The sequence below is a fragment of the Muntiacus reevesi genome, chromosome 2 (assembly GCF_963930625.1).
Source record: "Muntiacus reevesi chromosome 2, mMunRee1.1, whole genome shotgun sequence".
Lineage (NCBI taxonomy): Eukaryota > Metazoa > Chordata > Mammalia > Artiodactyla > Cervidae > Muntiacus > Muntiacus reevesi.
Window position 1 is genome coordinate 836,191 of NC_089250.1, and position 25,711 is coordinate 861,901.

The 25,711-nt window shown below is 40.2% G+C and overlaps 1 protein-coding gene across 4 annotated transcripts in view; it reads left to right on the forward strand.

The window, feature by feature from the left end:
• The window catches only part of PLCB1 (phospholipase C beta 1), an 830,993-nt gene that overhangs the window by 21,519 nt on the left and 783,763 nt on the right, over positions 1-25,711 (forward strand). For all 4 annotated transcript variants that reach the window (XM_065920849.1, XM_065920850.1, XM_065920853.1 and 1 more), the window contains exon 2: positions 2,914-2,991. In XM_065920849.1, the coding sequence (XP_065776921.1) occupies positions 2,914-2,991 (78 nt within the window). The remainder of the gene's footprint in view (positions 1-2,913; positions 2,992-25,711) is intronic.

The following is a 25,711-nucleotide window of genomic DNA, read 5'->3' on the forward strand; positions in this document are numbered from 1 at the left end:
AGGAGTACTTGAGGTTTGGGTTGAGTGGCTACCTCAGTGGGGGGAGAAAAATAGACACTTGGTGCTATGTGGGAGGTGGGAAAAAAGCAGGTGGAATTTAAAATGGATATTCGTGTATTTCTGGGTTAGATCCTGCTTTGCATGGCAAGAATGCCAAGTCCCAGCTGATCTTGTAATGTTAGAGGTGATTGTGGAGGAAGTTGGCAGGGAGCTGAGATAAATGATCATCTAGAAGAAGAACTGTGGCGGGAAGAGTGGGGTCAAAAATTATTGAACAAAGGAACTTTAATTTTGGAGGAGGAGAAGGAATAAGCTAGAAATAGCAGTATCAGAAGCACTGAGGCAGCCTAACTCAATGTTCCAGCATACAAATTTGAGCAGTTTTATTTTGCTAACTTTAAGTATTGGGTTGTCTGGGATCCTGGCAGCGAACTGTCACCAAGATTTTGATTAGAATCTTATCAAATACTGTTGTCAGACACTCTGATAAGAAAAGGAACTGGCATGATAATGACAAGTTACATCTACAGGTTAATTGCAAATTTACCTGGAAATGGGGTTGTATGTTCTGTGAAGCCTGATGGAAACTTTTATTTTGCCCAACTCTGGAAGAGTAGGTGATATAATGGAATCGAAAATGTTGCTATGATTTATTGGAAATATTGCTCTGAACTTTTATGCATGTAATATCATAGGAGAAGCCTAAAATGTTTTAAAAATTATTCTTTCATTATAATATCATGCCCTCCTCCAGGGAATCTTCCCAACCCAGGGATTGAACCCAAGTCTCCTGCATTGCGGGCAGATTCTTTACCCTCTGAGCCACCAGGGAAGCCCCCATTATAATATAAAATTTGCTTCCATATGTCTTTTTTTTTACATTTAGAAATAATTTTGGAATTTTGAAATTCCAGCTGACGTTCTATGCAGCAGCACAAGCCTTGTAAAGGATATTTTCAGACTGTGCGTTAAGCATGAATCTTAAGAATATCAGGATAAAACATAATGGCAGTTCCTCAGAAAGTTAAATATAGAACTATCATATGATCCAGTTATTCCATTTCTGAGTATATATGGAAAAGAGTTAAAAGCAGGGATGCAAACAGTTATTTGTATTCCATTTTCATAGCAGCATAGTTCACAACAAGAGAAGGTTGGAAACAACCCAAATGTCCATCGGTGGATGGGTGAATAAAAATGATATATACATATAATTGAATATTATTCAGTCTTAAAAAGGACGGGCATTTTTACACCTACTGTGACATGGATGAAGCTTGAGCACATTATACTGAATGAAATCGACCAGATACAAAAGGAAAAATGCTTCTGTGATTCTACTGATGTGTGTGTGTTAGTTGCTTAGTTGGGTCCAACTCTCTGCAACCCCATAGGCTGTAGCCCGCTAGTCTACTTACATGAGTTATCAAAGAGTAGTCTGATTCACAGATACAGAAATGGTGACTGTAAGGGCCTGGGGCGAGGAGGGAATGGTGAGTTTGTGTTTATTGAGTGTGGAGTCTGAGTTTGGGAAGATGAAAAAGTTCTGGGGATGGGTGGTGGTCATGGTTGCATAGCAGTGTGAAAGTACATTAAGTACTTTGCTTAAGGAACTTAATGAACCTTACACTTAAAAATGGTGAATTTTATATTATATATATGTATAGATTTACCCCAATATAAAGAATAGTGTGATGATCATTTAATATTTTAATAATTAAACTTTTAAAAGTTACTACAATAATCTACTACAATAATAATAAATATTTTTTTGTGCCAAGAATTGGTCAAGGTGCTTTACCCAATTTACCCTATTTAATTCTAACTAAAAAACTCTGAGGGAGGTATGATTATTATCTTATTTTTTCCCCAGCTATTGTTGTGTAAACTGAGGCACGGGTGGGGGGGAGGCACACAGGCAGTGGTTTGAGCCCGAGGGGTTGGCCTCCAGTTACGAGTTGACCTGACTCTTTGAGTAAAGCTTGCCATGTGCACAAAGCCTTAGATCCGCTTTACCCATCAGGAAGATAACCCCAAATTCCAAAATTATCTCTGCAAGTTCTAAATTTGCTACAGATCTTTTTGATCAAGAGGATATGACATACCACAGTTATAATGTGTATGAAAAAATTGAAATAAGCTGGTTATTTATGTCTCTTTAAAAAAATTGCAATCCCTGCAAAGACCTCAGTGTTTCAGTAAAAAAATCCATATCCAGTGACATGTTTTTTTTGTGCAGATGGTATGCCTCTCTGAAAATTGCCAAAAGAAAAGAACACATATTTTAGAAATGTTAAATATTGTAATTACAATGCAGGCAGTTTTTGCTTTGTAATATGCATGCTTTAAACTCAGAAGACTGTCTATGATGTTTTATTGTGTGAAATTTAAATTTGAAACAATTTTGTGTATAGCTTTCTGAATATGTAGAAGATGGCCTTATTTACTGTTACCTTGAAAATAGCAATACCTAAATGCTGTGTTAACTCTTTTTGGTACAATTAAGATCATTTTATAGAGCAAATGTAATTTAAAATAATATCCTCAAGCATGGATTTTAATTAATTTTAATCATATAAAGTATGTAATGTTTAGTGTTATATTTGGGAAACTAAATATAGCTTTTTATAGAAACCATGCCAATGCCTTTAAAAATGTACCTCAATTCAGTAAATACACGCATCACTGACCTTTTCCTTTTTAAATAATATTCTAATTATGGGTAGAGCATCTCCAGTTATGTAATTAATAATCCTATGATGTTAAAGGTATCATGTTTAATTTTTTGAGTGTTACTAATAGTTGATGATCTTGGAGAAACTCTTAATTATTAACTTGCTAAGTCGTCCCAGGTAAGACTTGACTTTCTACTGTGGCACATGCTGACATACACGTGTTTTCTTACACTTCTAGGACTCCACTATTGTCACTCCGATTATTTTGAGGACTGACCCTCAGGGATTTTTCTTTTACTGGACAGACCAAAACAAGGTAAGAAGTTCGATGTGTCTCTTTACATTTTCCAGTGAGTTGTTGATTTGCGAAGTATTCAGGTTTCTATTTGTTTCATGGATAACTCTTTGTAATTTATTTAAAGATTCTACTTAAAAAGAATGCCTAAAATGGAAATGTCTGGAGAGTTTCCAAGGACTGTAGCCTGAAGTATTAGATGTGCTAAATCCTAGAACTTTTGGCACTTTTCAGGACAAAATCATGGAACTGTGAATTGCATTTGTTGTAGAGGGAAGTTAGCTGGTATTACTGCTATAAGTCTGCCCCCAGCTGTATCCATAGGAATGAAGAAAATGGATGAGAAAGCCCCTGTGACCCCATGACTGTAACTGTGACTTTCCGCTTCTCTTCCTTCTGCCTTTTGTTGCTTATTAGGGTTCTCCCAGCCTCAGTAGGAATTTGGCCTTGATAATTGGTTCACATTAGAAAATCAGGAATAAAATTCCTTTAGACTATATCTTCCCATTTTCAGGAATTTTTTCCTATTTTAGCTTTCTGTCCACCATATCATAAATTTAGAATCTCATTTATTATGGAACCAATTGAGCTGACTCCATATTGCATTATTAAAAAGTAGAATGTCTCCAGACCATAAAATTTATTTGGAGTTTAACAGGCAGTTAGACCTGAATATTCATAGAAAGTGGTTATTACTTCAATAGACAATGCTGTGGTTCTGCACTCGAACCTCCAAGGCTACCAACCACAGAATATTTTGGTCCTGTAAGCTCTGATATTTGGAAAGATGGTCAGGTTTTATTTAGAGTGCCAAAGTGATACTGAAATGATAAAATACCTGGACCAAATTGTGAAGCACTATTAACCTTTTCACATCCTGGTGTTACTCCTCTATATCCAGGGTTACTGGCTATCAGCCTAGCTTTCTGCCTTTGGGGGTGACCAGTGAGTAATGGTACAGAGACTGCTCTGTACAGAGGCTCGTTTGGGGCCCGGGTGGAATCTGGGGGAAATTCTTGGGCTGGAAAGTAATATATGGCCCCCAGGGTCAGTCCTGGATGTGTCTCTTTAACACGTCTTCCAAAGGACAGATTTTACCTTTGTTGTCCTGGAGTTGCTTTCTGGTGATGGGTGCCCCATAGTCACCTCTGGCAGTAGACATGGGGCCACAGACATAGACCCCAAGCTAATGTCAAAAATCGCGCTTGGGTAAGATTTCATACTAGCTGTTCATGTTTGTTACTGGGTGTGTTAATCACTTTGACTTTGACATTCTGTTTGGTTTCCTGCTGCTATGTATAAAACAATGGCTTGAAAGGGTTTTTTTTTTTTCCCTCCTAAAGGCTATTTTTAGAACTGTTGAAGCTATATTCATGAAAGATACATTTATAATGCCTAGAGCATTTTTAAAGTTGGATATTTGTACAAGAGACTGGACTGTCAGTTTGATTTTTCAGCTTGTAAATCAAGCTTCTATAAAAGCAGCAGAAGATATTTTGGGGATTTTAAATAATTCATAGCAACTCAGTTAAGCTCCTCTTTAAAACCAATCATAAATATTTCTTTGCTTGAAAAAGAGAAAGTGTTTAGGACCAGAGGCTCTTTGATGTACATATCTTGTTCCATGAATCCAGTATTTTGACTCATGCTTATTTTCAAATGTAGGGGAAAAAACTCAGTTTTTGAATACAGACCATTTTCTCTTGGTTGTAATGCAGTTTATGACCAGATGAAACAGATGTTGTGGTAGCAATACTTCTGTCTTTTTATTACTTTCTTTTCATGAGTATCAATCTTTCAGTTCTAGCCAAGAGATGGTAGTTTCATTTTTCACTTTCTAAGTCAACCATCAGTCATATATCAGAGTTTGGAGGTTTGTTTTTTTAATGATCATATATTAATATCTAAAGGATGAGGTAATTTAAGAAAAAAATGAAACTTTACATGATCCCAAGTTTGTAATCTTTGTATGGCTTTAAGCCCAGTACTAGAGCCAGAGAGAGTGATGAATCCACTTCTAGGAGATGGACCCCTGTGAGTGATGTATTAGCAACTTAAACCCATGTGAGCAGAGATGGTGCTCATGGGTGAGTGGTGGCAAGCAAGCTTTAAGTCCATGTTTTTGCATAACATTATTTGAAGGGATGGGCTGAATGTTGCAATCATGATATTACTTAGAGGCCCACTTTCTTTAAAATTTTAATTGACAGTTAGTCTTGGTGATGTGAATCTATCACATGTACTACAGAGTTTGCATCTCAGAGAAAAAATATGATACTTTTAAAAGTTTATCCCATGATTCTCTCCTTGCCTCTGCTTGAAAGCTTGCTTTGGTATCTGTATGATTCACATCTTCTCCCTGGAGCTGCTTCTTTCGTCTTTGTCCGTGTTTCTCCTTGGTCCATGAAGCCTGTGCCAAAGTCCTTTGTTTTTTTTTTTAATTTTTATTTATTTTTAATTGGAGGATAATTGCTTGCAATGTTGTATTGGTTTCTACTGCACAACCGTGTGACTCACCTTTAAGTATACATAGACCCCTCCCTCTGGAGCCCCCTCCCACCTCCCCCATCCCCCTAAGTTATCACTGAGCACCAGCTGAGCTCCCTGTTTCATGAAACTCTTTGATTAGTGATCAGTTGAAGCCTAGTCTGCTCAGAAGTGAGCTGAGTGGCTTAAGAGGTAAAGAATATTTTTATAGGATTTTCTTTTTATAGCCCTGGAGGAGAATCCTCACATTTGATGGGTTCTTATCCAGGTCCTCTCTCCTGTCCTGACCACACTGTACCATGGACCAGCTGATTTGAGGCCACTGGTTTCGCTCTCTGTGAACCTTGACACGTGTCCTGTAACCCAGCCTTTGATTTGCCACCATAGAATTGATAGGTGGCAAAGAAGATTGATAACCTAGATAACAGATTGAAGAACTTAAAAACCAGAGCTGGCAAGTGACTTTTAGGTAGCATAAATGTGCTTCTGATGAAACACTGAAGGCATGTTTGGGGTTTGGTGGGGAGCAGATAAATATGAACATCATCTTCAGGGAAATGTTCATACTTGGTATCAGCTCTGGGCTTATCCTAATCATTCTTTCCATTTTAATGTTGGCTCTGTAAATTTTATTGACTGTAATTAGCAGAAACGAGTTTCTGAATATGACTATCTTAAGTGTGGGTGTTTTTCTTATGTCAGTGCGTGTCATGTAAAGAGCATCAGTTTATTCGTGATCATGAGTGAGAAGGGACTCTTGTACAGGCTGAGTATGGAAGAGGTTGCCTGCATTGAATTATGACTTTTCCCTGGAGCTGTGTCATGTCAGGACCAGAAACCAACGTAGGAAGGGTTACCCGTGAAAAGCATGTGAACTACAAGAAGAATCTGTATGGGAGCCAGAGAAGGAAAGGGAGGTTCATGTAAAAGGTGAACCCAGACATAGTCTGTTAGAATATGAAACAAAATAGACCTCTGCCTTGCAACCTGAGGCCCTACTCCTGGGCCAAGATTGGTATACAAATAAAACTAGTCACTACCAGTTCAGATCCAAGAAGTTCAATATAGTTTAGTAAACTCTTCCTTGTATCCCTAAAACAGGAGCTTGGAGAAGGGGAAAGAGGACCACAAAATTAAATTAAAAAGGAAGAGGAGGAGAGATACATGTTTTAAAGGAAGAATTTCTACTACTTAATCTTTTTCTGTTACAGATATTTATTTTTGTTCTTGTGGCTAACCTGCAAATATTAATAGGTTCTTTTTGTAAGAGAGTAGAGCAATGTTGATGTCCTCGACTCCTCCCCACCTTTGACCACAGTCCTAGCCTTGTCCAAAGTCAACTGCTGGTGGGACTTGCCTGGTGGTCCAGTGGATAAGACTCTGTGCTCTCACTGCCGAGGACCCGGGTTTGATCCCTGAACAGGCAACTAAGATCCCACCAACTGTGCAGTGCAGCGTGAAGTCAACTGCTGGTAACCGCTTCATGGTATCTTTCCAGGCCTCTCTTTAATGAATTTGTGTGTGTATTAGCTATGGAAATATTTTGTTTTGTTTATATCCATCTGTATCCTAAATAACATCATTCTATTTTTACTTTTCCACAAACTTGATTTTCACTTTACAGTATGTCTTACAGAACTTTTCATGTAAGTACATGTTAATTTTTTTTATACCTCTATAATATCCCATGGAATGGCTGTGTGTTTAGTCACTCAGTCATGTCCAACTTTCTGCAGCCCCATAGACTGTAGCACACCAGGCTCCTCTGTCCAGGGAATGTTCCAGACAATGGTACTGGAGTGGGTTGGCATTCCCTACTCCAGGGGATGTTCCTGACCCAAGGATTGAACCTTAATCTCTCGCGTCTCCTGCATTGGTAGGTGGATTCTTCGTCACTGTGTCACCTGAGAGGCCCAGGGAATGGCTGACCAAACTTTATTTCACAATAAAATAGTCTCATTGGTGGACTCTTGGTATTTGTTTCTAGTTTGGGGCTACAGGAAAACAATCTTGTACTTTGGAGTAATACTTCTTCTTATCTATCTCTCTCTGAGTATATGGGTCAGGCGTCCCTGAGGTAAATTTTGAGAAGTACAGTTGCTGATTGAAGGCTATATATATCCTAAATTTTAGTTAATGGTTGTGTCATTTTATAGCTTTGCCAGTCTTGTGTGAGAGGAACTGTTTCCTCAATCCCCACCAACACTATTAAGAAACATTTTAATTTTTGTCAATTTGATGCAACCATTGTATCTCTGCTCTAATTTGGTGTTGCCTGATTTGCTAGTGAGCTGTGTACATTTTCCAACATTATGGGCAATTTCTATTTCCTCTTACATCAATAACCTGCTTAAATTCTTTGCCTTGTGTTGAGAGTTGTCCGTTTATTTTGGATGTTAATCCTTTAGCTGTTAGGGATATTTCAAACATTTTCTTCCTGTCTGTGGCTTGTCTTTGGATTTCTTAACTTTTATGTATGACAAAAGATGCCCTGACATTTTCAAATTTGATATATTCACCTTCCAACTCTTTTTTTCTTTTTGCTTTATTCAAGATTTTTCTTATTCATCATCCTCTTAGCCATCATTATTATTAGTTTAGATTTTTAATTCATGTAAAATTGTCTTAGTCCATTTGGGCTGCTGTAACAAAACACCATAGAATGGGTAGTTCATAACTGACATATTTCTTACAGTTCAGGAGGCTGAAAGTCCCAGACCAGGGTATCAGCATGGCCCAGAGAGACCCGTCTTCTGTGCTGCAGATTTCTCATGTCCTCATGTGGTGGAAGGGGCTAAGGGTCTCTATGTTGGTGCTTAGTTGCTCAGTCGTGTCCAATTCTTTGCAGCCCCATGGAGTGTAGCCTGCCAGGCTCCTCCCTCCATGGCATTTCCCAGGCAAGAATACTGGCATGGGTTGCTATTTCCTTCCTCAGGGGATCTTCCCGACCCAGGGATTGAACCTGGGTCTCCTGCATTACAGATGGATTCTTTACCACTGAGCCACCAGGGAAGCCTGAGGATCTCTCTTTTATAAGAGAGCTTATATGAGCTTCTTTTGTAAGGATACTAATCCCATCAAGGAGGACTCTGCCCTCAGGACCTAATCACCTCCCAAAGGCCCAATTAGGTGTTCAGCGTAAGGATTTGGCATGGACCATAGCAGTGATACCGTGTATTTTGAGGACTGATGCTCACAGAACTCTGATTTCTTCACATGGCTAGGTCTGCCTTTCGGCGGCCCCTGTTTCTTCCGGTTGGAACTGGCTCTGATATAACTATCTGCCATGCAATTTTCTTCTGGCTGGGGTGTGGAGGGTATGGGAAGTGCGAACTATGATGGCAGTTGTCCTGATTAGATATTCCCACTTTACTTCCAATGCTGGCACCTCCACCACCTCGTTTGGGTGGTCTAGATCTATTTCTGTTTTAATGCCTGTGAGTTTCTGGGGTGTCACCTCCTACTTTATTTTTATTCCATTCGTCTTCTGTCTTCCATGCTTTCTGATTCAAGAAGTACAATCCCTTCTGTTTACCCATGATCCTAGATTATAGACATACCTTTACACCTGTGTATTCAGTCATTTCTAGGGAATAGGATATGGGAGGACTCCACCATCTGCTCCATCTGTTGTCTTGTTCTGGCCTATCATTTTGCATGAGACAGTCATTGGGGATCCTTGCAAAGTGGTAAGTTTCTGTTAATGAAAACTATAAACTGCCTTCTCTTAGAGTAACCTTACATTTCTATGCTGAGTTCAGATGCAAAGTTCAAAAATTAAATATTTACATATTACACGGTGATATTTTTCAAGAAAGAAGTCAGGAGTTTGTAAATATTTAAGCTGTTGTATCATAAACCTCTATACAAAAGCTAGTAATATCATGTTAAAAAGTAGTCTGGGCTCCATAAAGAACGACCAGGCACCACAGATTTTATTAATCATTGTTTATCAATAGCACTTCTTCTTTCACACACACTTCTCTAGAATATCCCAGAAACATCAGTTTTGAACTTTCTTGTCTATGGTAATTGGGTAGGACACTCAACTGTCTATTGAGTGCAACAATGTGATTATAAATTAAAAGATCAACTCTACACGCTTTTATTTGGTAGCTTCCCCTGAACCCTGAAACTACAGTTGATTTATCTCAGAAAACAATGCAGAGCATGTGAATATCACTTCTGGAAGGCTGGTGCCTTTGCTAGGCCTGTAGCAGGACGCTACTCATTGCCAAGAAGCAGCAGCATCTATAGATTAAGTCTTTTCCTGCACCTTCCCCAGATTTCCTTCACATAAACAAATTAATAGAAGCAACACAGCCCAAAATCTAACCCCAAGTCCTTACTGCTCCTGTGACTGAGAGTTGGACCCCAGTGGCATTTGCATTTCTTTGTTTTTTCTGGCCACTGGAGCTCATGACACCGTCTGGGAGCTGACACCCATACAAGAGACAACTCTACACATGAATGTCACCAGACGGTCAATACCGAAATCAGATTGATTATATTTGCAGCTAAAGATGGAGAAGCTCTATACAGTCAGCAAAAACAACCGGGAGCTGACTGTGGCTCAGATCATGAACTCCTTATTGCAAAATTCAGACTTAAGTTGAAGAAAGCAGGGAAAATCACTAGACCATTTAAGTATGACCTAAATCAAATCCCTTACAATGATACAGTGAAAGTGACAAATAGATTTAAGGAATTAGATTTGATAGACAGAACGCCTGAAGAACTATGGATGGAGGTTCATGATATTGCACAGGAGGCAGTGATCAACAACACCCCCAAGAAAAAGAAATGCAAAAAGGCAAAATGGTTGTCTGAGGAGACCTTACAAATAGCTGAGAAAAGAAGAGAAGCCAAAGGGAAAGGAAAGATATACCCATTTGATTCAGAGTTCCAAAGAATAGCAAAGAGAGGTAAGAAAGCCTTCCTCAGTGATCAGTGCAAAGAGATAGAGGAAAACAACAGAATGAGAAAGACTAGAGAAGTTTTCAAGAAGAGTAGAGATACCAAGGGAACATTTCATGCAAAGATGGGCGCAGTAAAGGACAGAAACGGTATGGACCTAACAGAAGCATAAACAGAAGCTATTAGGAAGAGGTGGCAAGAATACACAGAAGAACTGTACAAAAAAGATCTTAACGACCCAGATAACTGCAGTGGTGTTATCACTCAGCTAACACCAGACATCCTGGAATGCAAAGTCAAGTGGGCCTTAGGAAGCATCACTACCAACAAAGCTAATGGAGGTGATGGAATTCCAGCTGAGCTATTTCAAATCCTGAAAGATGATGCTGTGAAAGTGCTGCACTCAATATACCAGCAAACTTGGAAAACTCAGCAATGGCCACAGGACTAGAAAAGGTTAGTTTTCATTTCAATCCCAAAGAAAGGCAATGCCAAAGAATGTTCAAACTAGCACACAGTTGCACCCATCTCATACGCTAGAAAAGTAATGCTCAAAATTTTGAACATTCTTTGGGATTGTTTTTCTGGCCCTTTCTTGCTTTTTCTATGATCCAACGGATGTTGGCAATTTGATCTCTGGTTCAAAAAGCAAGAGAGTTCCAGAAAAACATCTACTTCTGCTTTATTGATTACACCAAAGCCTTTGACTGTGTGAATCACAACAAACTGTGGGAAATTCTTCAAGTGATGGGAATACCAGACCACCTGACCTGCCTCCTGAGAAATCTGTATGCAGGTCAAAAAGTAACAGTTAGAACCAAACATGGGACAGTGGACTGGTTCCAAATCAGGAAAGGAATATATCAAGGCTGTATATTGTCACCATGCTTCTTTAACTTAAGTGCAAAGTACATCATGCGAAATGCCAGGCTGGATGAAGCACAAGCTGAAATAAAGATTGCCGGGAGAAATGTCAATAACCTCAGATATGCAGATGACACCACCCTTGTGACAGAAAGCGAAGACGAACCAAAGAGCCTCTTGATGAAAGTGAAAGAGGAGAGTGAAAAAGCTGGCTTAAAACTCAACGTTCAAAAAACAAAGATCATGGCATCCGGTCCCATTACTTCATGGCAAATAGATGGGGAAACAATGGATACAGGGCAAGCTTTATTTTCTTGGGCTCCAAAATCATTGCATATAGTGGCTGCATCCATGAAATTAAAAGACACTTGCTCCTTGGAAAAACAGCTATGACCAACCTAGACAGCATACTAAAAAGCAGAGATATTACTTTGCTGACAAAGGTCTGTCTAGTCAAAGCTATGGTTTTTCCAGTAGTCATGTATGGATATGTGAGCCGTATCATAAAGAAAGCGGAGTGCCGAAGAATTGGTGTTTTTGCACTGTGGTGTTGGAGATGATTCTTGAGAGTCCCCTGGACTACAAGAAGTTGAAACAAGTCCCTCCTAAAGGAAATCAGTCCTCAATATTCATTGGAAGGCCTGATGCTGAAGCTGAAACTCTAATACTTTGGCCACCTGATGCGAAGAGTCAAGTCATTAGAAAAGACCCTGATGCAGGGAAAGATTGAAGGCAGGAGGAGAAGGAGACAACAGAGGATGAGATGGTTGGATGGCATCACCAACTCGATGGACATGAGTTTGAGTAAGCTCTGGGTTTTGGTGACGGACAGGGAAGCCTGGCATGCTGCAGTCCATGGTGTTCCGAAGAGTCAGACATGACTGAGTGACTGAACTAACTAACTAACACCCCCCTGACCAAACAAGTTTGATGGGCAAACACCACAAACTTCTGGGTGGCGTAACTCGAAGGTGCAAGCTTTCTGTTTTCTGCTAGTGTGCCCCAGGGGCAATAGGTCCCTTTACCCTCAGAGGTAACCGACTTGAGAACACACCCTTCATGAGCGTCCTTCCTTTCCTGTTTCTATTCCACATGTGTCCTGGAGCCACCTCTAAAGTAAACTCATTTTACTAGAATCCTTGTTTAGGAACTGCCTAACATGGATCCTGAATGTCTAACAACATAATGGAGATGCCCCATGATTATGGGGATTAAAAGGATTTCTTCCTAAGAGGCACTGTAACTGGAACCTGTCAGGCAAATACTTTGTTTTAAGCCAGGGAGGTGTTGTAGTTGAGTCTTGATCTGGGAGGCCAGAACTTGAAGTCTGACTGATGTGGATTGGAGTTCTAGTTCTACCTCACATCCAGTGCGTCATATCTGGTGAATTTCTTCAACCATCTGAGCCTCCATTTCCTCATCTGTAAGACTGAGTATTAACTTTCTCAGAGTTGCTGTTAAATGTGATACACGAACTGTGTAGAACAATGCTTTGCTGTTGTTTAGTTGCTCAAGTCTTGTCTGACTGTCTGTGACCCCAGGCTCCTCGTCCAAGAACAATGTATACTGCTTTGTAGACGCAGTCTTTGTGGTGGCTTTTTTAAGTTTTAATTTTTAAATTAAATCAAAATTTAAAATGTAAGTTTTCCTGAAGTATGGTTGACAAATGAACTTGTAAGATATTTAAAGTGTTTATCGTGGTGATTAAAAAAAAATAAAAGTAAAGAAATTAATATACGTATCCATTGTGAAAGGATTCCCCGCATCTAGTTAATTAGCGTATCCATCACCTACCTCATTTTCTTCTTTTTTTGTATGTGTTAGAACATGTACGTTCTATTTTCTGCAAATTTCATTCATATAATACAGTATTATCAACTATATTCACTGTATTACACATTAGATTCTCAGCCCTTATTCATTTTATAGTTGAAAATTCATAGTCTTTTACTAACCTCTTCCTAGTTCTCCTGGCTTCCCAGGTGGTCAGTGATAAAGAATCTGCCTGCTAAATAGGAAGACACGGATTTGTTCCATGTCATGAAGGTCTCCTGGAGAAGGAAATGGCAACCCACTCCCATGTTCTTGCCTGGGAAATCCTGTGGACAGAGGAGCCTGGCGGGCTGCAGTCTGTGGGGTTCCAGAGTCAGATACGGCTCAGTGACTGAACCATCACCCCCCTGGTCCCACTGTACCCTAGCCCCGGCACCCACATTTCTACTCTCTGTTCCTGTGAGTCTGACACCTCCCCACCTTTGAAGGCTTCACATGTATGTGATGCCATGTCATATTCATCTCTCTCTATTTGGCTTTATTTCACTTGACATAATGCCCTCAAGGTCCATTGTGGTAGTTTCTATTATTGGTATATAATTAACAGTTAGTCTCTGACTAAACAGTTAGTCCCTAACTAATTTTTAGGGACTACAAACATTCTGTTTTGAAAGCCAAGTGACTGTCTGTTTACATATATTTTAAAATATTTTTTCTTCTTCTTCAAGGTAATGGTGATTGTTTCCTGTTTAGACTCTGTTGTGGTCTTTGATCTAAAGCATTGAGCCTTAGGTCTGTTTGAGCAAACAAGATGTTCATGTATTTCATAACATTTCAGGAGCAGAACTATGGAAGGCAAAAGAAGGGATTTATTGTTGAGAAGACTTTCCCGCTGAGGGTAATCCACTAATAAATACTGCACCATAGGTGAAAGGTTTTTGACCCTCAGGAATTGGAAGCATCTTGTGGAATGAGCTTAACGGTGATTTAAAAGTCTTGGGCAGGAGAAATGCTATTATTCACAAGCAGAATTGGTTTCCACCAAGGTTGTCTGTGTCTTTTTTCCTAAAATAATCACTTTGGAATTTTCACTGCTTTATTAGCACCAGGCAGCTCCTCCTTCTCCATTCCAATAAGATCCTGAGAGAGTAAGCTTGAAGTTTTTTGTGAGTGTAATTTAGATAGTGGTCTGTTGGATTACTGAGGAACAAGCCACTTTTCATCAGTTTTGCTTCCAGATTAAGCTTTATTTATTTCCAACCTTTCTTTCACTGCTACAAGTCCCAGAGTTTTTGCCTCAATGAGTTCGAGCTAGTATAGGACAGACAGATGCTATGATTGCTTAGCCTATGTAGATGCAACAGAAGAACATATTGTTAGAATGGAAGGCTTTGCCAGGCTGTGAATGTATTTTAGTAGATGTATTTTAAATGTAATAAATGTAAATGTATTTTAAAATCAAGCTGATTATTATGAAATGGCATCATTGTACTTTCTTTAGAATTGTTTTTAGGGTGTTAGTGAATTAGTCTGATTTTTGTGTCTCTATCACAGCACTTCATCAAGCTGATAACAACAGCAGTGCTCATTTGAATATGTTGTAACCTAGAAACATATAGCACCCTGGCTTTAATTCAAGCTTCATTACCCCTAATATAATTTAATTACAAAATTTTGCCTCAGTTTTATGTGTTGCTTATATTTAGCTCTTCCTAGTCAGAGAAGGCAATGGCACCCCACTCCAGTACCCTTACCTGGAAAATCCCATAGACAGAAGAGCCTGGTAGGCTGCAGTCCATGGGGTCGCGAAGAGTCGGACATGACTGAGCGAATTCACTTTCACTTTTCACTTTCATGCATTGGAGAAGGAAATGGCAACCCACTCCAGTGTTCTTGTCTGGAGAATCCCAGGGACGGGGGAACCTGGTGGGCTGCCATCTATGGGGTTGCACAGAGTCAGACACGACTGAAGTGACTTAGCAGCAGCAGTCTTGTAGTAGCAATTAAATTGGATGCTTTCCATGCTATGAAGTTATTATGATGGGTTATTTGTACCTTTTGATACAAAATTAGTTTGAGACACTGGATTAATGGAATGTGTGGAGGAGATACATGTGTATTGTTCATAATTCTATTTCTTGTTATGTGGAAAACCCATTTGCCCTTATTGTGAATAGAATTCCCAGACACTTGGTATTGACCCAATGTCATGCTTCTTTGCTTGAATTATAGACGTTGTAGATAGAGTGAGCATATTTGGTTGTCCTCTAGTTCATTATCTTGCCAATGCAAAATTGTTTGATTCTACTGATGGGGTTCTTGTCAAACTCTTTTCACATTTAATCAGCATAACAAGCCTCTTGTTTCCATCTGGTAAAATAAATAAAGGTAAAAAATTGAGTCATTTAAGTATTTACCAAAAATAGATGAAAATAAAAATTTTCCATTTTTCACATTTTATCTTTACTTTGTTTAAATAACTTTAAAAGGTTAAACAACCTGATTATTAGGAACTTGGTGTCACATAAATTTCTTTTCATATGCACTGTTCAATTTGCACACACCTTTTATCTGTTATTATTATTACTGTTATCATTATCACCAATAATAGCAATATATGGAGTTTTCTGCACGCCAGTCACTGCTGTGATGTGCGTGTGCATGAACATGCACATTCAGTCATTTCCACAAGCCTATGAGGCCAGGCCTCTGGTAAGAGGCCCATTTCCAGGTGAGGGCACTGACATGTACACAGAGTGATGACCCTCGTTACACAGTTCATGAGTAGAGATGGGAATAGAATCCAGGTAGCTTGGCCGTGTGTCCTGGCCCTTAACTTCTTGCTTTTTAAAGATCTTGTTTAATTTGTAAAGTTGTTTTTCTCAGATTTTTTTTCCCCTTAGATCTTTCTGAGAAGAAATCTCAGTAGGCATATTGCATGTGCAAGGAAAAGGCAAACAGTGTGAAGTGGTTCTCAACTTGGGCTGTACAGGGAAACGTTAAAATCACTGGGGGAGCTTCAGAAATTGTTGCTGCCTGGGTCCCACCCCCAGAGAGTTTGATTTAGTTGCTCTGGGGTGCGGTCAGGACCTTGGTTGTTTTTTTTTAACGCTCCTCATTTGAGTCTTATGTGCAACCATGCTGAACACTGATAGGAAGCTAACTGACACCGCAGATCAACTCAGTGAAGTTCCTGCGGGGCTGTGCTCAACTCTGCCTTTCCTTCTGTGGCCTCATTTCTATCAAAACTCAGACTCAGCTTAGGCACCCAGAGGCCCTGCAAGACTCTGAATTATTTAGCTACAATTGAGTAATATTCCCTATACTGTACTTAGGAAGCCAGGAAATTACTAACGTTTTTTAAGAAAGAGTCTTAGTACCCAAGATTGAATCAAAATAGATCCTTTTGTTATATTCAGTTGATTAAAATATTCATTTTATTTTTGCTGAACATGTCATCAGCATTCATGCCTGTTTATTAACCTTTATGTTTTTCTAGATCTTCCATTAAACCAAGTTGCTATTTGAACATATTTAATTATACTAGTTATACTTTTGAATAAGCAAATGTGATTCTTAACATGATTTTATATAATTAAATTATATCTTAAACTTGTTTTGTGGATACAAAGCAGATATCATCTTGGTAAATTACAACACCATGTCATTTCTTATTAATTTGTAGAAATTATTTCTTTATTGACACATTAACCCAGCAGGGAAACCAGAGACAACGAGGTCATATACAGGGGTGATAGGAAGCTGTGATATAATCAGTTCTAAATAATATATTTAAGTCGTAAAAATCCATGTTTCTCCCATAAGAATTTTTGCTTTTTCTTCAGTCTTCAATATGCATTGTTATGAGAAACATTTTGTATGAGATTTCTCTTTAGAGTTGTGCATGGTGAACAATGCATCTGGTGAAGTGAGTGCCTCAGTGAAAAGTTTTATGGGGCAGAACCAGTTGCTATGCTAAGAAACTAAGTGTTGTGCTGATAGACATAATGGATTCTATTTTTAGATGAACATATGTTGCTATAGCCTGGCTTCCTTATGCAAGAGGCCAGCAGTTTCAGCCCCACATTGTGAATATTGAGATTTAGATGATCAGAGGGGATGGGACTTTAGGTTGTGAAATTTTCATCTATTTTAGCCCTAACGTATTTCATGACTGGGGGAAAAATTAAAAACAAAACAAACAGATTAACATATACACACTACTATATATAAAATAGATAACCAACATGGACCTACTGTATAGCACAGGGAGCTATATTCAGTATTCTCTAATAACCTATAAAGAAGAAGAATCTAAAAATATATAGTATAAATCACTTTGCTGTACACCTTAAACTAACACAGCATTGTAAATCAACTATACTTCAATAAACAAACAAAAATCTAAACAAACAAAGTTCTAAAACAGTTTCAACTTTTTGGTGTTTGTAGGGTGAGTTCTTCCAGAAGCTGACCTCAAAACAAAGATTCAAGTTAAAGTAGTTTATTTGGAAGGTGAGCTCCCAAAGCATGGACCCAGCAGTGGGGAAGTGAAATAGGCAAAGGAAGGCAGCGATAGAGGGTGAATTATCAGATACCCATTGACACTCTGGGCAACTAAAAGCTCCATCCCACTGGGAGCTCTGGGCATGGAGCATACCTCAGAATTATCTCGACTGAGGTAAGAGAGCTTGTTATCTACCACCAGTTCCCACGTGTCTCTGTTTGAAGACAGCTTTGCCCAGGGCTTTTCTGTCTGCAGCACCTCTGCCAGCTCTTCTCCATGGCCAAGGAGCCTTCAGACCAGTGGCTCCAGACTTTGAGAAAGCTCTCAGACAAAGTTGACTTTGGAAGTGGTCAGTGACGTGCTTGGATACACGTGGCCACCAGCAGCAGCGACCACTCTCAAGGCTTTGACTTTAAGTGAGACTTAAATACTCTCTACCATGGGTGCAAACAGAAGAGTAAACCAATTCACAGACAGATAGATCTTGCTTTGTTTGCATAGCATATTAAAATGTAAAACCTAGCATTTAAAAATCTGGAGAGTTCATATGCAAATCTGAATTTCTCAGAAAATCAGAAGGCTTGGCAAAACTGGTCGCCACACCACCATGGCCACATGTGGCTACCTGCATCAGACAGGGCCTGTGGGATCCAGCCTCTTTCATTTTGGCTTTTGAGTGTAGAATATCAGGTGTCTATGGCAATATCCTTTACTGGAAGCTTCAATAAGCTAATGATTATGAAGGCTCCTGTGGAATGCAGCCAGTTCTGCTACAGTGGGCTTGTTGGATTGCTGTGGTGTAAAAACTGATTTTACAGTAGAAAATGGCTGAAGGTCAGCAAATCCAGGCCTTACTCATAACTGCCAGAGCAAAGTAATTGATGCCCCAAGCCCATTTCTTCTCTATGAGATATGGATTTGAAGTGTGTGAGCTCTGAGGTCACTCTGAGCTTTAAAAGGTTATTATTCTGAAATGACTTTCTCATGGCATTGTGCTGTGTTAGATTTATCAGTATGACTCCTTGGCAAAGGATTTCATGTTGAGTTGGGCCATTAATCTGTAGGAAATGAAAATGGTGGGCTCGAGGGCACCAGGCAGAATGACTTTCCTTTGTGGAATGAATGGGAGTTAATTCCATCACCAGCTCAAGGCAGTGGGCACTGACTAGCTAAGTCAGTTAAACCCACCCTTTCCCTCCTGTAGATCTGCATTGTCCCATAAAGTGGCATGTTGGGTTTTACACTTGAATTATAATTAAGTAAAATACAAAATGCATTTCCTCAGCCACACTTGGCCACATTCCAAGTGCTCCATAGCCACCTGTGGGCAGGTAAAGTTAAAAAATATTTTCATCACTAACAGAAAGTTCTGTTGGGTGTCACTGCATAGAGGTTGGGTCAAGAAGAGACTAGTCAAAGCCAGTGAAAAGTGAAAGTTTCTTTGAATTTATGGGGAAAGACCTTCTCTTTTGTTGAATCTTGTCCTGCAAAGATGTTTTGTGGACCTGACTTTCATATTTTGTTCCCTTGGATAAAGAAGTTCGGGTGCTTCAGATAGCACTTTGGGAGCCTAACAGGTAGGCTGATCCCGCAGAAGACAAACCAATGAAGGACCAGATCCTCAGCGATGTCATTTGGGACGTAAATCAGACTGTCTCAAATCCATGAGCGAGTGAATCTCCTTCATTCTCAGCTTAAATCTAAACTGGTTTCAGATGGGATGTTGTCCCTTTTCAGTCAAGATTGCTAACTGAATCATAGGACTTTCATGTATTTGAAGGAAGGCAGGACTCAGATATCTAGGATCCAGCTGCATCTGGCCCATAAACGTGAAAGAGGAAAGAGAAAACAACACTTCTGCAATCTTCTCTACAATTCCCTGTGCAAGACATCATTGTATGTTGTTCTGTGCATTTCTTCTGTGTGGAGCTGTAGCTCTCAGGAATGGTTGTAGTGCATAATTAGAGAAGAATATATATTGAGAAGGAAAATGTGAAAATATGTGCAGCAAATGGAACTTTGTGTATTAGTCTAATATATAAATTGGATTTCGTAATTGGTCTCAATTGTACCAGAAGGACTTCTAGGGAAGGAAAGGAGAGCTTGTTGGGAAACCACTGCTGTGTTGTTAATTACTCGGTTGGTTTCCCCATTTTGCACTGCCACCAGAAGGCAGCCGCCCTACCAGTCCAGAACGGGGCCCTTCCTCGGCCCCCCTGGCATGCCTCGTGCTCCCCTTCAGCTTAGCTGTCATCATGCTCTGCTGATTGTGTCTCATTCATTATACTTGCCTAATATGTCAGGAAGTCTTTGAATTTAAGTACTTTATCCAGTACTGTTAGCAGGTCTAGTCCACTGCTAGCATATCACAGTTGCTCAATCACTGCTGATCAAATGAATGAGGTTTAGCCAGGCTGCCACTCACCTAGGGTCACAGGGTGCCAGGGGGTGGGAAGCCAAGTCTGTTGGGACCCGAAGCCAGTGGTTTTCCTGACTCTTTCTTGTTTATTAACACCTTCTCCAGTTGCCTCACTCCCAGTAGTTTTTGTGACTGGCTTCCTGGAAGAGAGAGGGAGTGTGGTGGCGGGGTGGGGAGGGGGAGTCTCTCTAGCTCCTTCCTGCCGTGAGTCCCCGAAACCCACCTTCATCTTCATCTGCTCTCTCCTCCCATTTCCCTCCTCTTTCCCCGGCAGCTCCTACCTCTTTGGTCCTAGACCCTGACTTCCTAAAGATTTTGAACTAATATTTATCCCTTTTATTTCATGTATTATCAATATTCCCCCTTTTACCAGGTCCATATAATCAGTCTTAAGCATGACAAGCCTGTCCCACCTCTAAAGAAAGCTTTGGGCACTCTCTTGACCCCAAATGGCTGCTTTCTTTTCTTTCTCCTTGTCATTCACATAAGCATCTTTGAAGACTTGCCTGTATTCTCTGCTTACCTTTCACTACCTCCTCTGTCCATAGCAACCTGGATTCTGCACCCATCACTCCAAACTGTTCCTTCTAAAGCCACCAGTGACCTTTATGTCAGCATATTTTGGCCATTTTTAGCTCTTTGTGCTTGAACTTTAATCAGAATATTATTAGTATTGTTGATTGCCACATTTCTATGAAACATTTGATTTTCTTGACTTCTTTGCTTTCATATATTTTCCTCTCCCCCACCCAGTTTTCATGGTTGGCTCTAGGTTGCCATTCTTCTCTACTCCCAGAGTCGCATCTGTACTTGCAGCTTCATTCACCATCTGGACACAAAGGCTTGCAGATTTATGTCACCATCCAATATCATGTCCCCTTGAAAGCCAGAGACAGCATTTCTAAGGCGGATAGTGATCTGTTCCTCCCTTCAGCCTTGACCTGGTCCTGTTGCCTTACTGAAGGCACCACGCCCTTAGCCCTGCACCATCTGGACCCTGGAGCGCTCCCTCTCCCCTTGCTTCTCCACCTGCCAGTCAAGCCCCAGTCACACTAGCCCTACTAGCGGGGCCGTGCTTCCCACTTCCTCCCACCCGAGCCGTCGTGGTCCTTCCCCTCTGCTTGCAGGATGTGTTCTTGTTTGCCTCACTGCCTGCCTTGCTTTTCCACGCTCCTCACAGCTGTCATAAAATATTTTGCACAAAGTTACGTGCTGTAGCACCCCTGTTAGAATGTTGACTCAGTGAGAGAAGTGTCCAGTGTCATCCAGGTAAATGTTTTAACAACTGACTTTCCTGCTGGGAAAAAGGATTTGTTTGCATTTGCTGATTTCATGGTGTAAATTCTTCCACTGTGTCTGATTTTTAAGCTACCACTACATCACCACTGGATGCAAGTTTGGGAAGAGAAGGACACAGTTGCCTCTCGTAAGCTTAGAAGAAAATTCTAGCATAGCACTAGGATATGGCCATCCTCTTCACTGCTGTGTATGTCATCATGACTTGGGGCTGTGCTGGGCACCTTGGAGATAGTGACTTTTAATTGGAGGGTTAAATGCAGTGTCTTTATGTCATCATAGAAATGTAGTGGTAAAAATGCTAATATTTCAGATAAAACGGCATAAAATATTTCATTTTAGAATTAGACCTGGTCTTAATGAAGCTATCACAGCTAATCCCATCATTTTTGTCTCTTCTAATTGAGGGCCAGGGAATGGAATCTGGTACAATCATGTAACTAGCTGGTAAAGTAACCCAAGTTAAAGTGCATATCTCTTAATTACCAATGCACATTCCTTCCAAAAGAAGTAAAATTTTATAATACAAGTGATTTAATTCAGGTCATGTTATTATATAGTGGTAGAGTTGAACATGTTATTATATAGTGGTGGAGTTGAAGTAAAATTTTATAATACAAGTAATTTAATTCCGGTTATTTTATTGTATAGTGGTGGAGTTGAACATATAAATAAACCTACTTTACAAAAGAAAAGACACAGTTTGACCATTCTTATTAAATTTTAAGTTGTCTGTTCAGAGAGATTTCCCCTTTATCATTCCCCCCTTAATTATTCTTGTAGTTATATACAGATTAAATATATTAGTTAGCTTTTGCTGTGCAGCAAACCACTCCAAAATATATTGGTCTTTATTTCAGTCACTGCTGTGTGGGCTGACAGTGTGCTGTAGGCTCAGGCAGACCCCTTTTCTGGTTGACCCAGGCTTCTCTGGCAACTGCAGGAAGCTGGGGGTGGGTATGAAACTGTTGATCATGGCTGCCCCATGTCTGAGGCTGCAGCTAGGATGCTGCTGACTCGGATTTGATCCAGGTGGCCCCTGATCCTTCATCTTGTTTTTGTGGTGGACTGGCAGAGTTCTGAGAGAGAATGGAAGTTGCAAGACCCTAGAGTCAAAATTGTTTTATAGGTACTTCTGCCCCAACTTATGTGTGAAATAAAATCATTCATAGGGTGAGGAAATAGATGCCAGCCCTTGATATCAAGGTCTGCAAAGCCATACGCACAGTCCTTGAAACATAGAAGGGAATGATTTGTAATGGTTTTTGCAATCAAGTACAGAAAAGAAATCTTTTCCTCAAATCATAGGAGACTCTGTAATAGTGAAGTGTCCCAGTGGGTCAGAACTAACGAATGACTTCCAAGGCTTCCTGAAATATGGAGGCACTGCTAAACACCCTAGCCAGACCGTTGTGTTGACTACATGCAGCCCTGAATCTTACACTGCTGTGAGGTAGGAGTCTCTCTTCATACCCCAGACTTCGGGCCCGCTGTTGACGTTTGGAGATGAAAGGATCCCTGTGAGGTGATGGGGTAGTGGAGCCACATTTCAACCCACGATGACTTGGGCAGCACCCGTTAGCGACAGTTCTCAAACTCTGGGAGAACACTGGGGAAGCGGGCATTAAGCCTTAGGGTTCTTTACTGCTGGAAAATGATTGTGGGGAAATTTCCATAGTGGAGAGGTGGAAATCTTTCCACATCTCTTCTTCTGTCCTAGGCCGCAAATGCATTTTTCTGGGATGAGAAACACATGAGTTTGACTGAGGGCAAGTTAGTCGGTTTTGTCAATGAAGCATGAGAAGGGATCAGTCCTTACTCTGAGCTCATCTTTTTTTAAGCTGAGTGTGCTCTGGGAAGACGCAGGCATCAGCATATTTGTATCCAACTGAGCCAACAGAGCCTGCAAGGAAGGCCATTATCCAGTGAGTGTATATTGGGCTGGGAGCCACTGAGGTTAAAACATTCACTTTATTGCCATCTCTTTATCTTTACTTTATAAAATTAGTTCACAATCTCCCTAATTGTTCTTTGGAGTAAGATCTTTGGAATTGTTCTTTGGAAAAGATGCCCTCAGTAAGATAATGAACTCTGAAATCCAACCCCCTGGGTTCGAAACCCATCTCAACATTGTATGTGTCTCTGAGGAAGCTATTTAACCACTTTGAGCTTCAGTTTCTTCTTCTCCACAAGGAGAATAATATAGCTGCTTCATAAGCATCTGGTGAGGATTAAATGAGATCACACACCTGAAGTGCTGGTGTAGCATGCAGAGGAAATGCTCAGTGCTTCAGTTCAGTTCAGACTGTTTGCAACCCCATGGACCGCAGCACGCCGTTCATCACCAACTCCCAGAGCCTGCTCAGACTCATGTCCATCGAGTCAGTGATGCCATCCAACCCTCAAATTCTCTGTCATCCCCTTCTCCTCTTGCTTTCAGTCCTTCCCAGTATCAGGGACTTTTCTAATGAGTTAGTTCTTTGCATTAGGTGGCCAAAGTGTTGAAGCTTTAGCTTCAGCATCAGTCCTTGCAGTGAATATTCAGGACTGATTTCCTTTTATTTATTTATTTATTATTTTTTATTTTCTTTAAGATTGACTGGCTTGATCGCCTTGCACTCCAAGAGTCTTCTCCAACACCACAGTTCAAAAGCATCAATTCTTTGGCACTCAGCTTTATGGTCCAACTCTCATATCCTTACATGACTACTGGAAAAACCATAGCTTTGACTATACAGACCTTTGTCGGCAAAGTGATGTCTCTGCTTTTTAGTATGCTGTCTAGGTTGTTCAGAGCTTTTCTTCCAAAGAGCAAGTGTCTTTTAGTTTCATGGTTGCTGTCACCATCTGCAGAGATTTTGGAACCCAAGAAAATAAAGTCTGTCACTGTTTCCACTGTTTCCCCCATCTATTTGCCTTGAAGTGATGGGACCGGGTGCATGATCTTGGTTTTTGAATGTTGAGTTTGAAGCCAGCTTTTTCACTCTCCTCTTTCACTTTCATCAAGGGGCTCTTTGGTTCCTCTTTGCTTTCTGCCACAAGGGTGGTGTCATCTGCATATCTGAGGTTATTGATATTTCTCCCGGCAATCTTTATTTCAGCTTGTGCTTCACCCAGACCGGCATTTCGCATGATGTACACTGCGTATAAGTTAAATAAGCAGGGTGATGATATACTGCGTTGACGTATTCCTTTCCCAGTTTGGAACCAGTCTATTGTTCCATGTTTGGTCTAACTGTTGCTTCTTGACCTGCATACAGATTTCTCAGGAGGCAGGTAAGGTGGTCTGGTATTCCCATCTTTTGAAGAATTTCCCATAGTTTGTTGTGATCCACACAGTCAAAGTCTTTGTGTAGTCAATAAAGCAGAAGTAGATGTTTTTCTGGAACTCTCTTGCTTTTTCTGTGATGCAGTGGGTGTTGGTAATTTGATCTCTGGTTCCTCTGCCTTTTCTAACTCCAGCTTGAATATCTGGAATTTCACAGTTCATGTACTGTTGAAGCCTGGCTTGGAGAATTTTGAGCATTACTTTGCTAGCCTGTGAGATGAGTGCAATTGTGCGGTAGTTTGAACATTCTTTGGCATTGCCTTTCTTTGGGATTGGAATGAAAACTGACCTTTTCCAGTCCTGTGGCCACTGCTGAATTTTCCAAATTTGCTGGCATATTGAGTGGAGCACTTTCACAGCATCATCTTTTAGGATTTGAAATAGCTCCACTGGAATCCCATCACCTCCAGTAGCTTTGTTCATATTGATGCTTCCTAAGATCCTCTTGACTTTGCATTCCAGGATGTCTGGCTCTAGGTGAGCGATCACACCATCATAGTTATCTGGGTCATGAAGATCTTTTTTGTATAGTTCTTCTGTGTATTCTTGCCAACTATTCTTAATATCTTCTGCTTCTGGAAGGAGCATCGTTATTCCTTCCATGGAAGGAATATAGAAATATGGGTGGAATTATTTTATTTATTATGCCTTTCATACTCAGACTTTCTTATGATGACTTCGTATTACTTTTAAAAACAGAAACTAATACAATAAATAGGGTTTTCTTTTAAAGGAAAATGTCAGAACAAACAGAAAACTAGGATATGGGGGGGGGGAGCGGAAAAAAGATGGATTTGGAGGTGTAGCTGGTATACGAAAAAGTACCTACACAATAACTCAAAGAAATTTAGTTTTGCTTCGTTTCCAAGCAGGACATACAAAGATTCTCAGTGTTGATTAAAGCAAATAGACTGGTCATTCAGAAGCTTTATGGTGACTATAGCTAATAATATAACTGCCATTGGTGTCCCTGTATTCAAGTGTGTCCCTATAAAGAAGATCATGCCGTCTCTTGTTTAGTGAGTGATCCCTGGAGTGAAATCTCTGTAAGACACAGAAGCAGTACTATTCACAGTAAGTAATATTCACTCACAGTAAATATGAGTATTCACTCGTGTCTTTTTGAAATGTAGGTTAAGAACTACTCAGC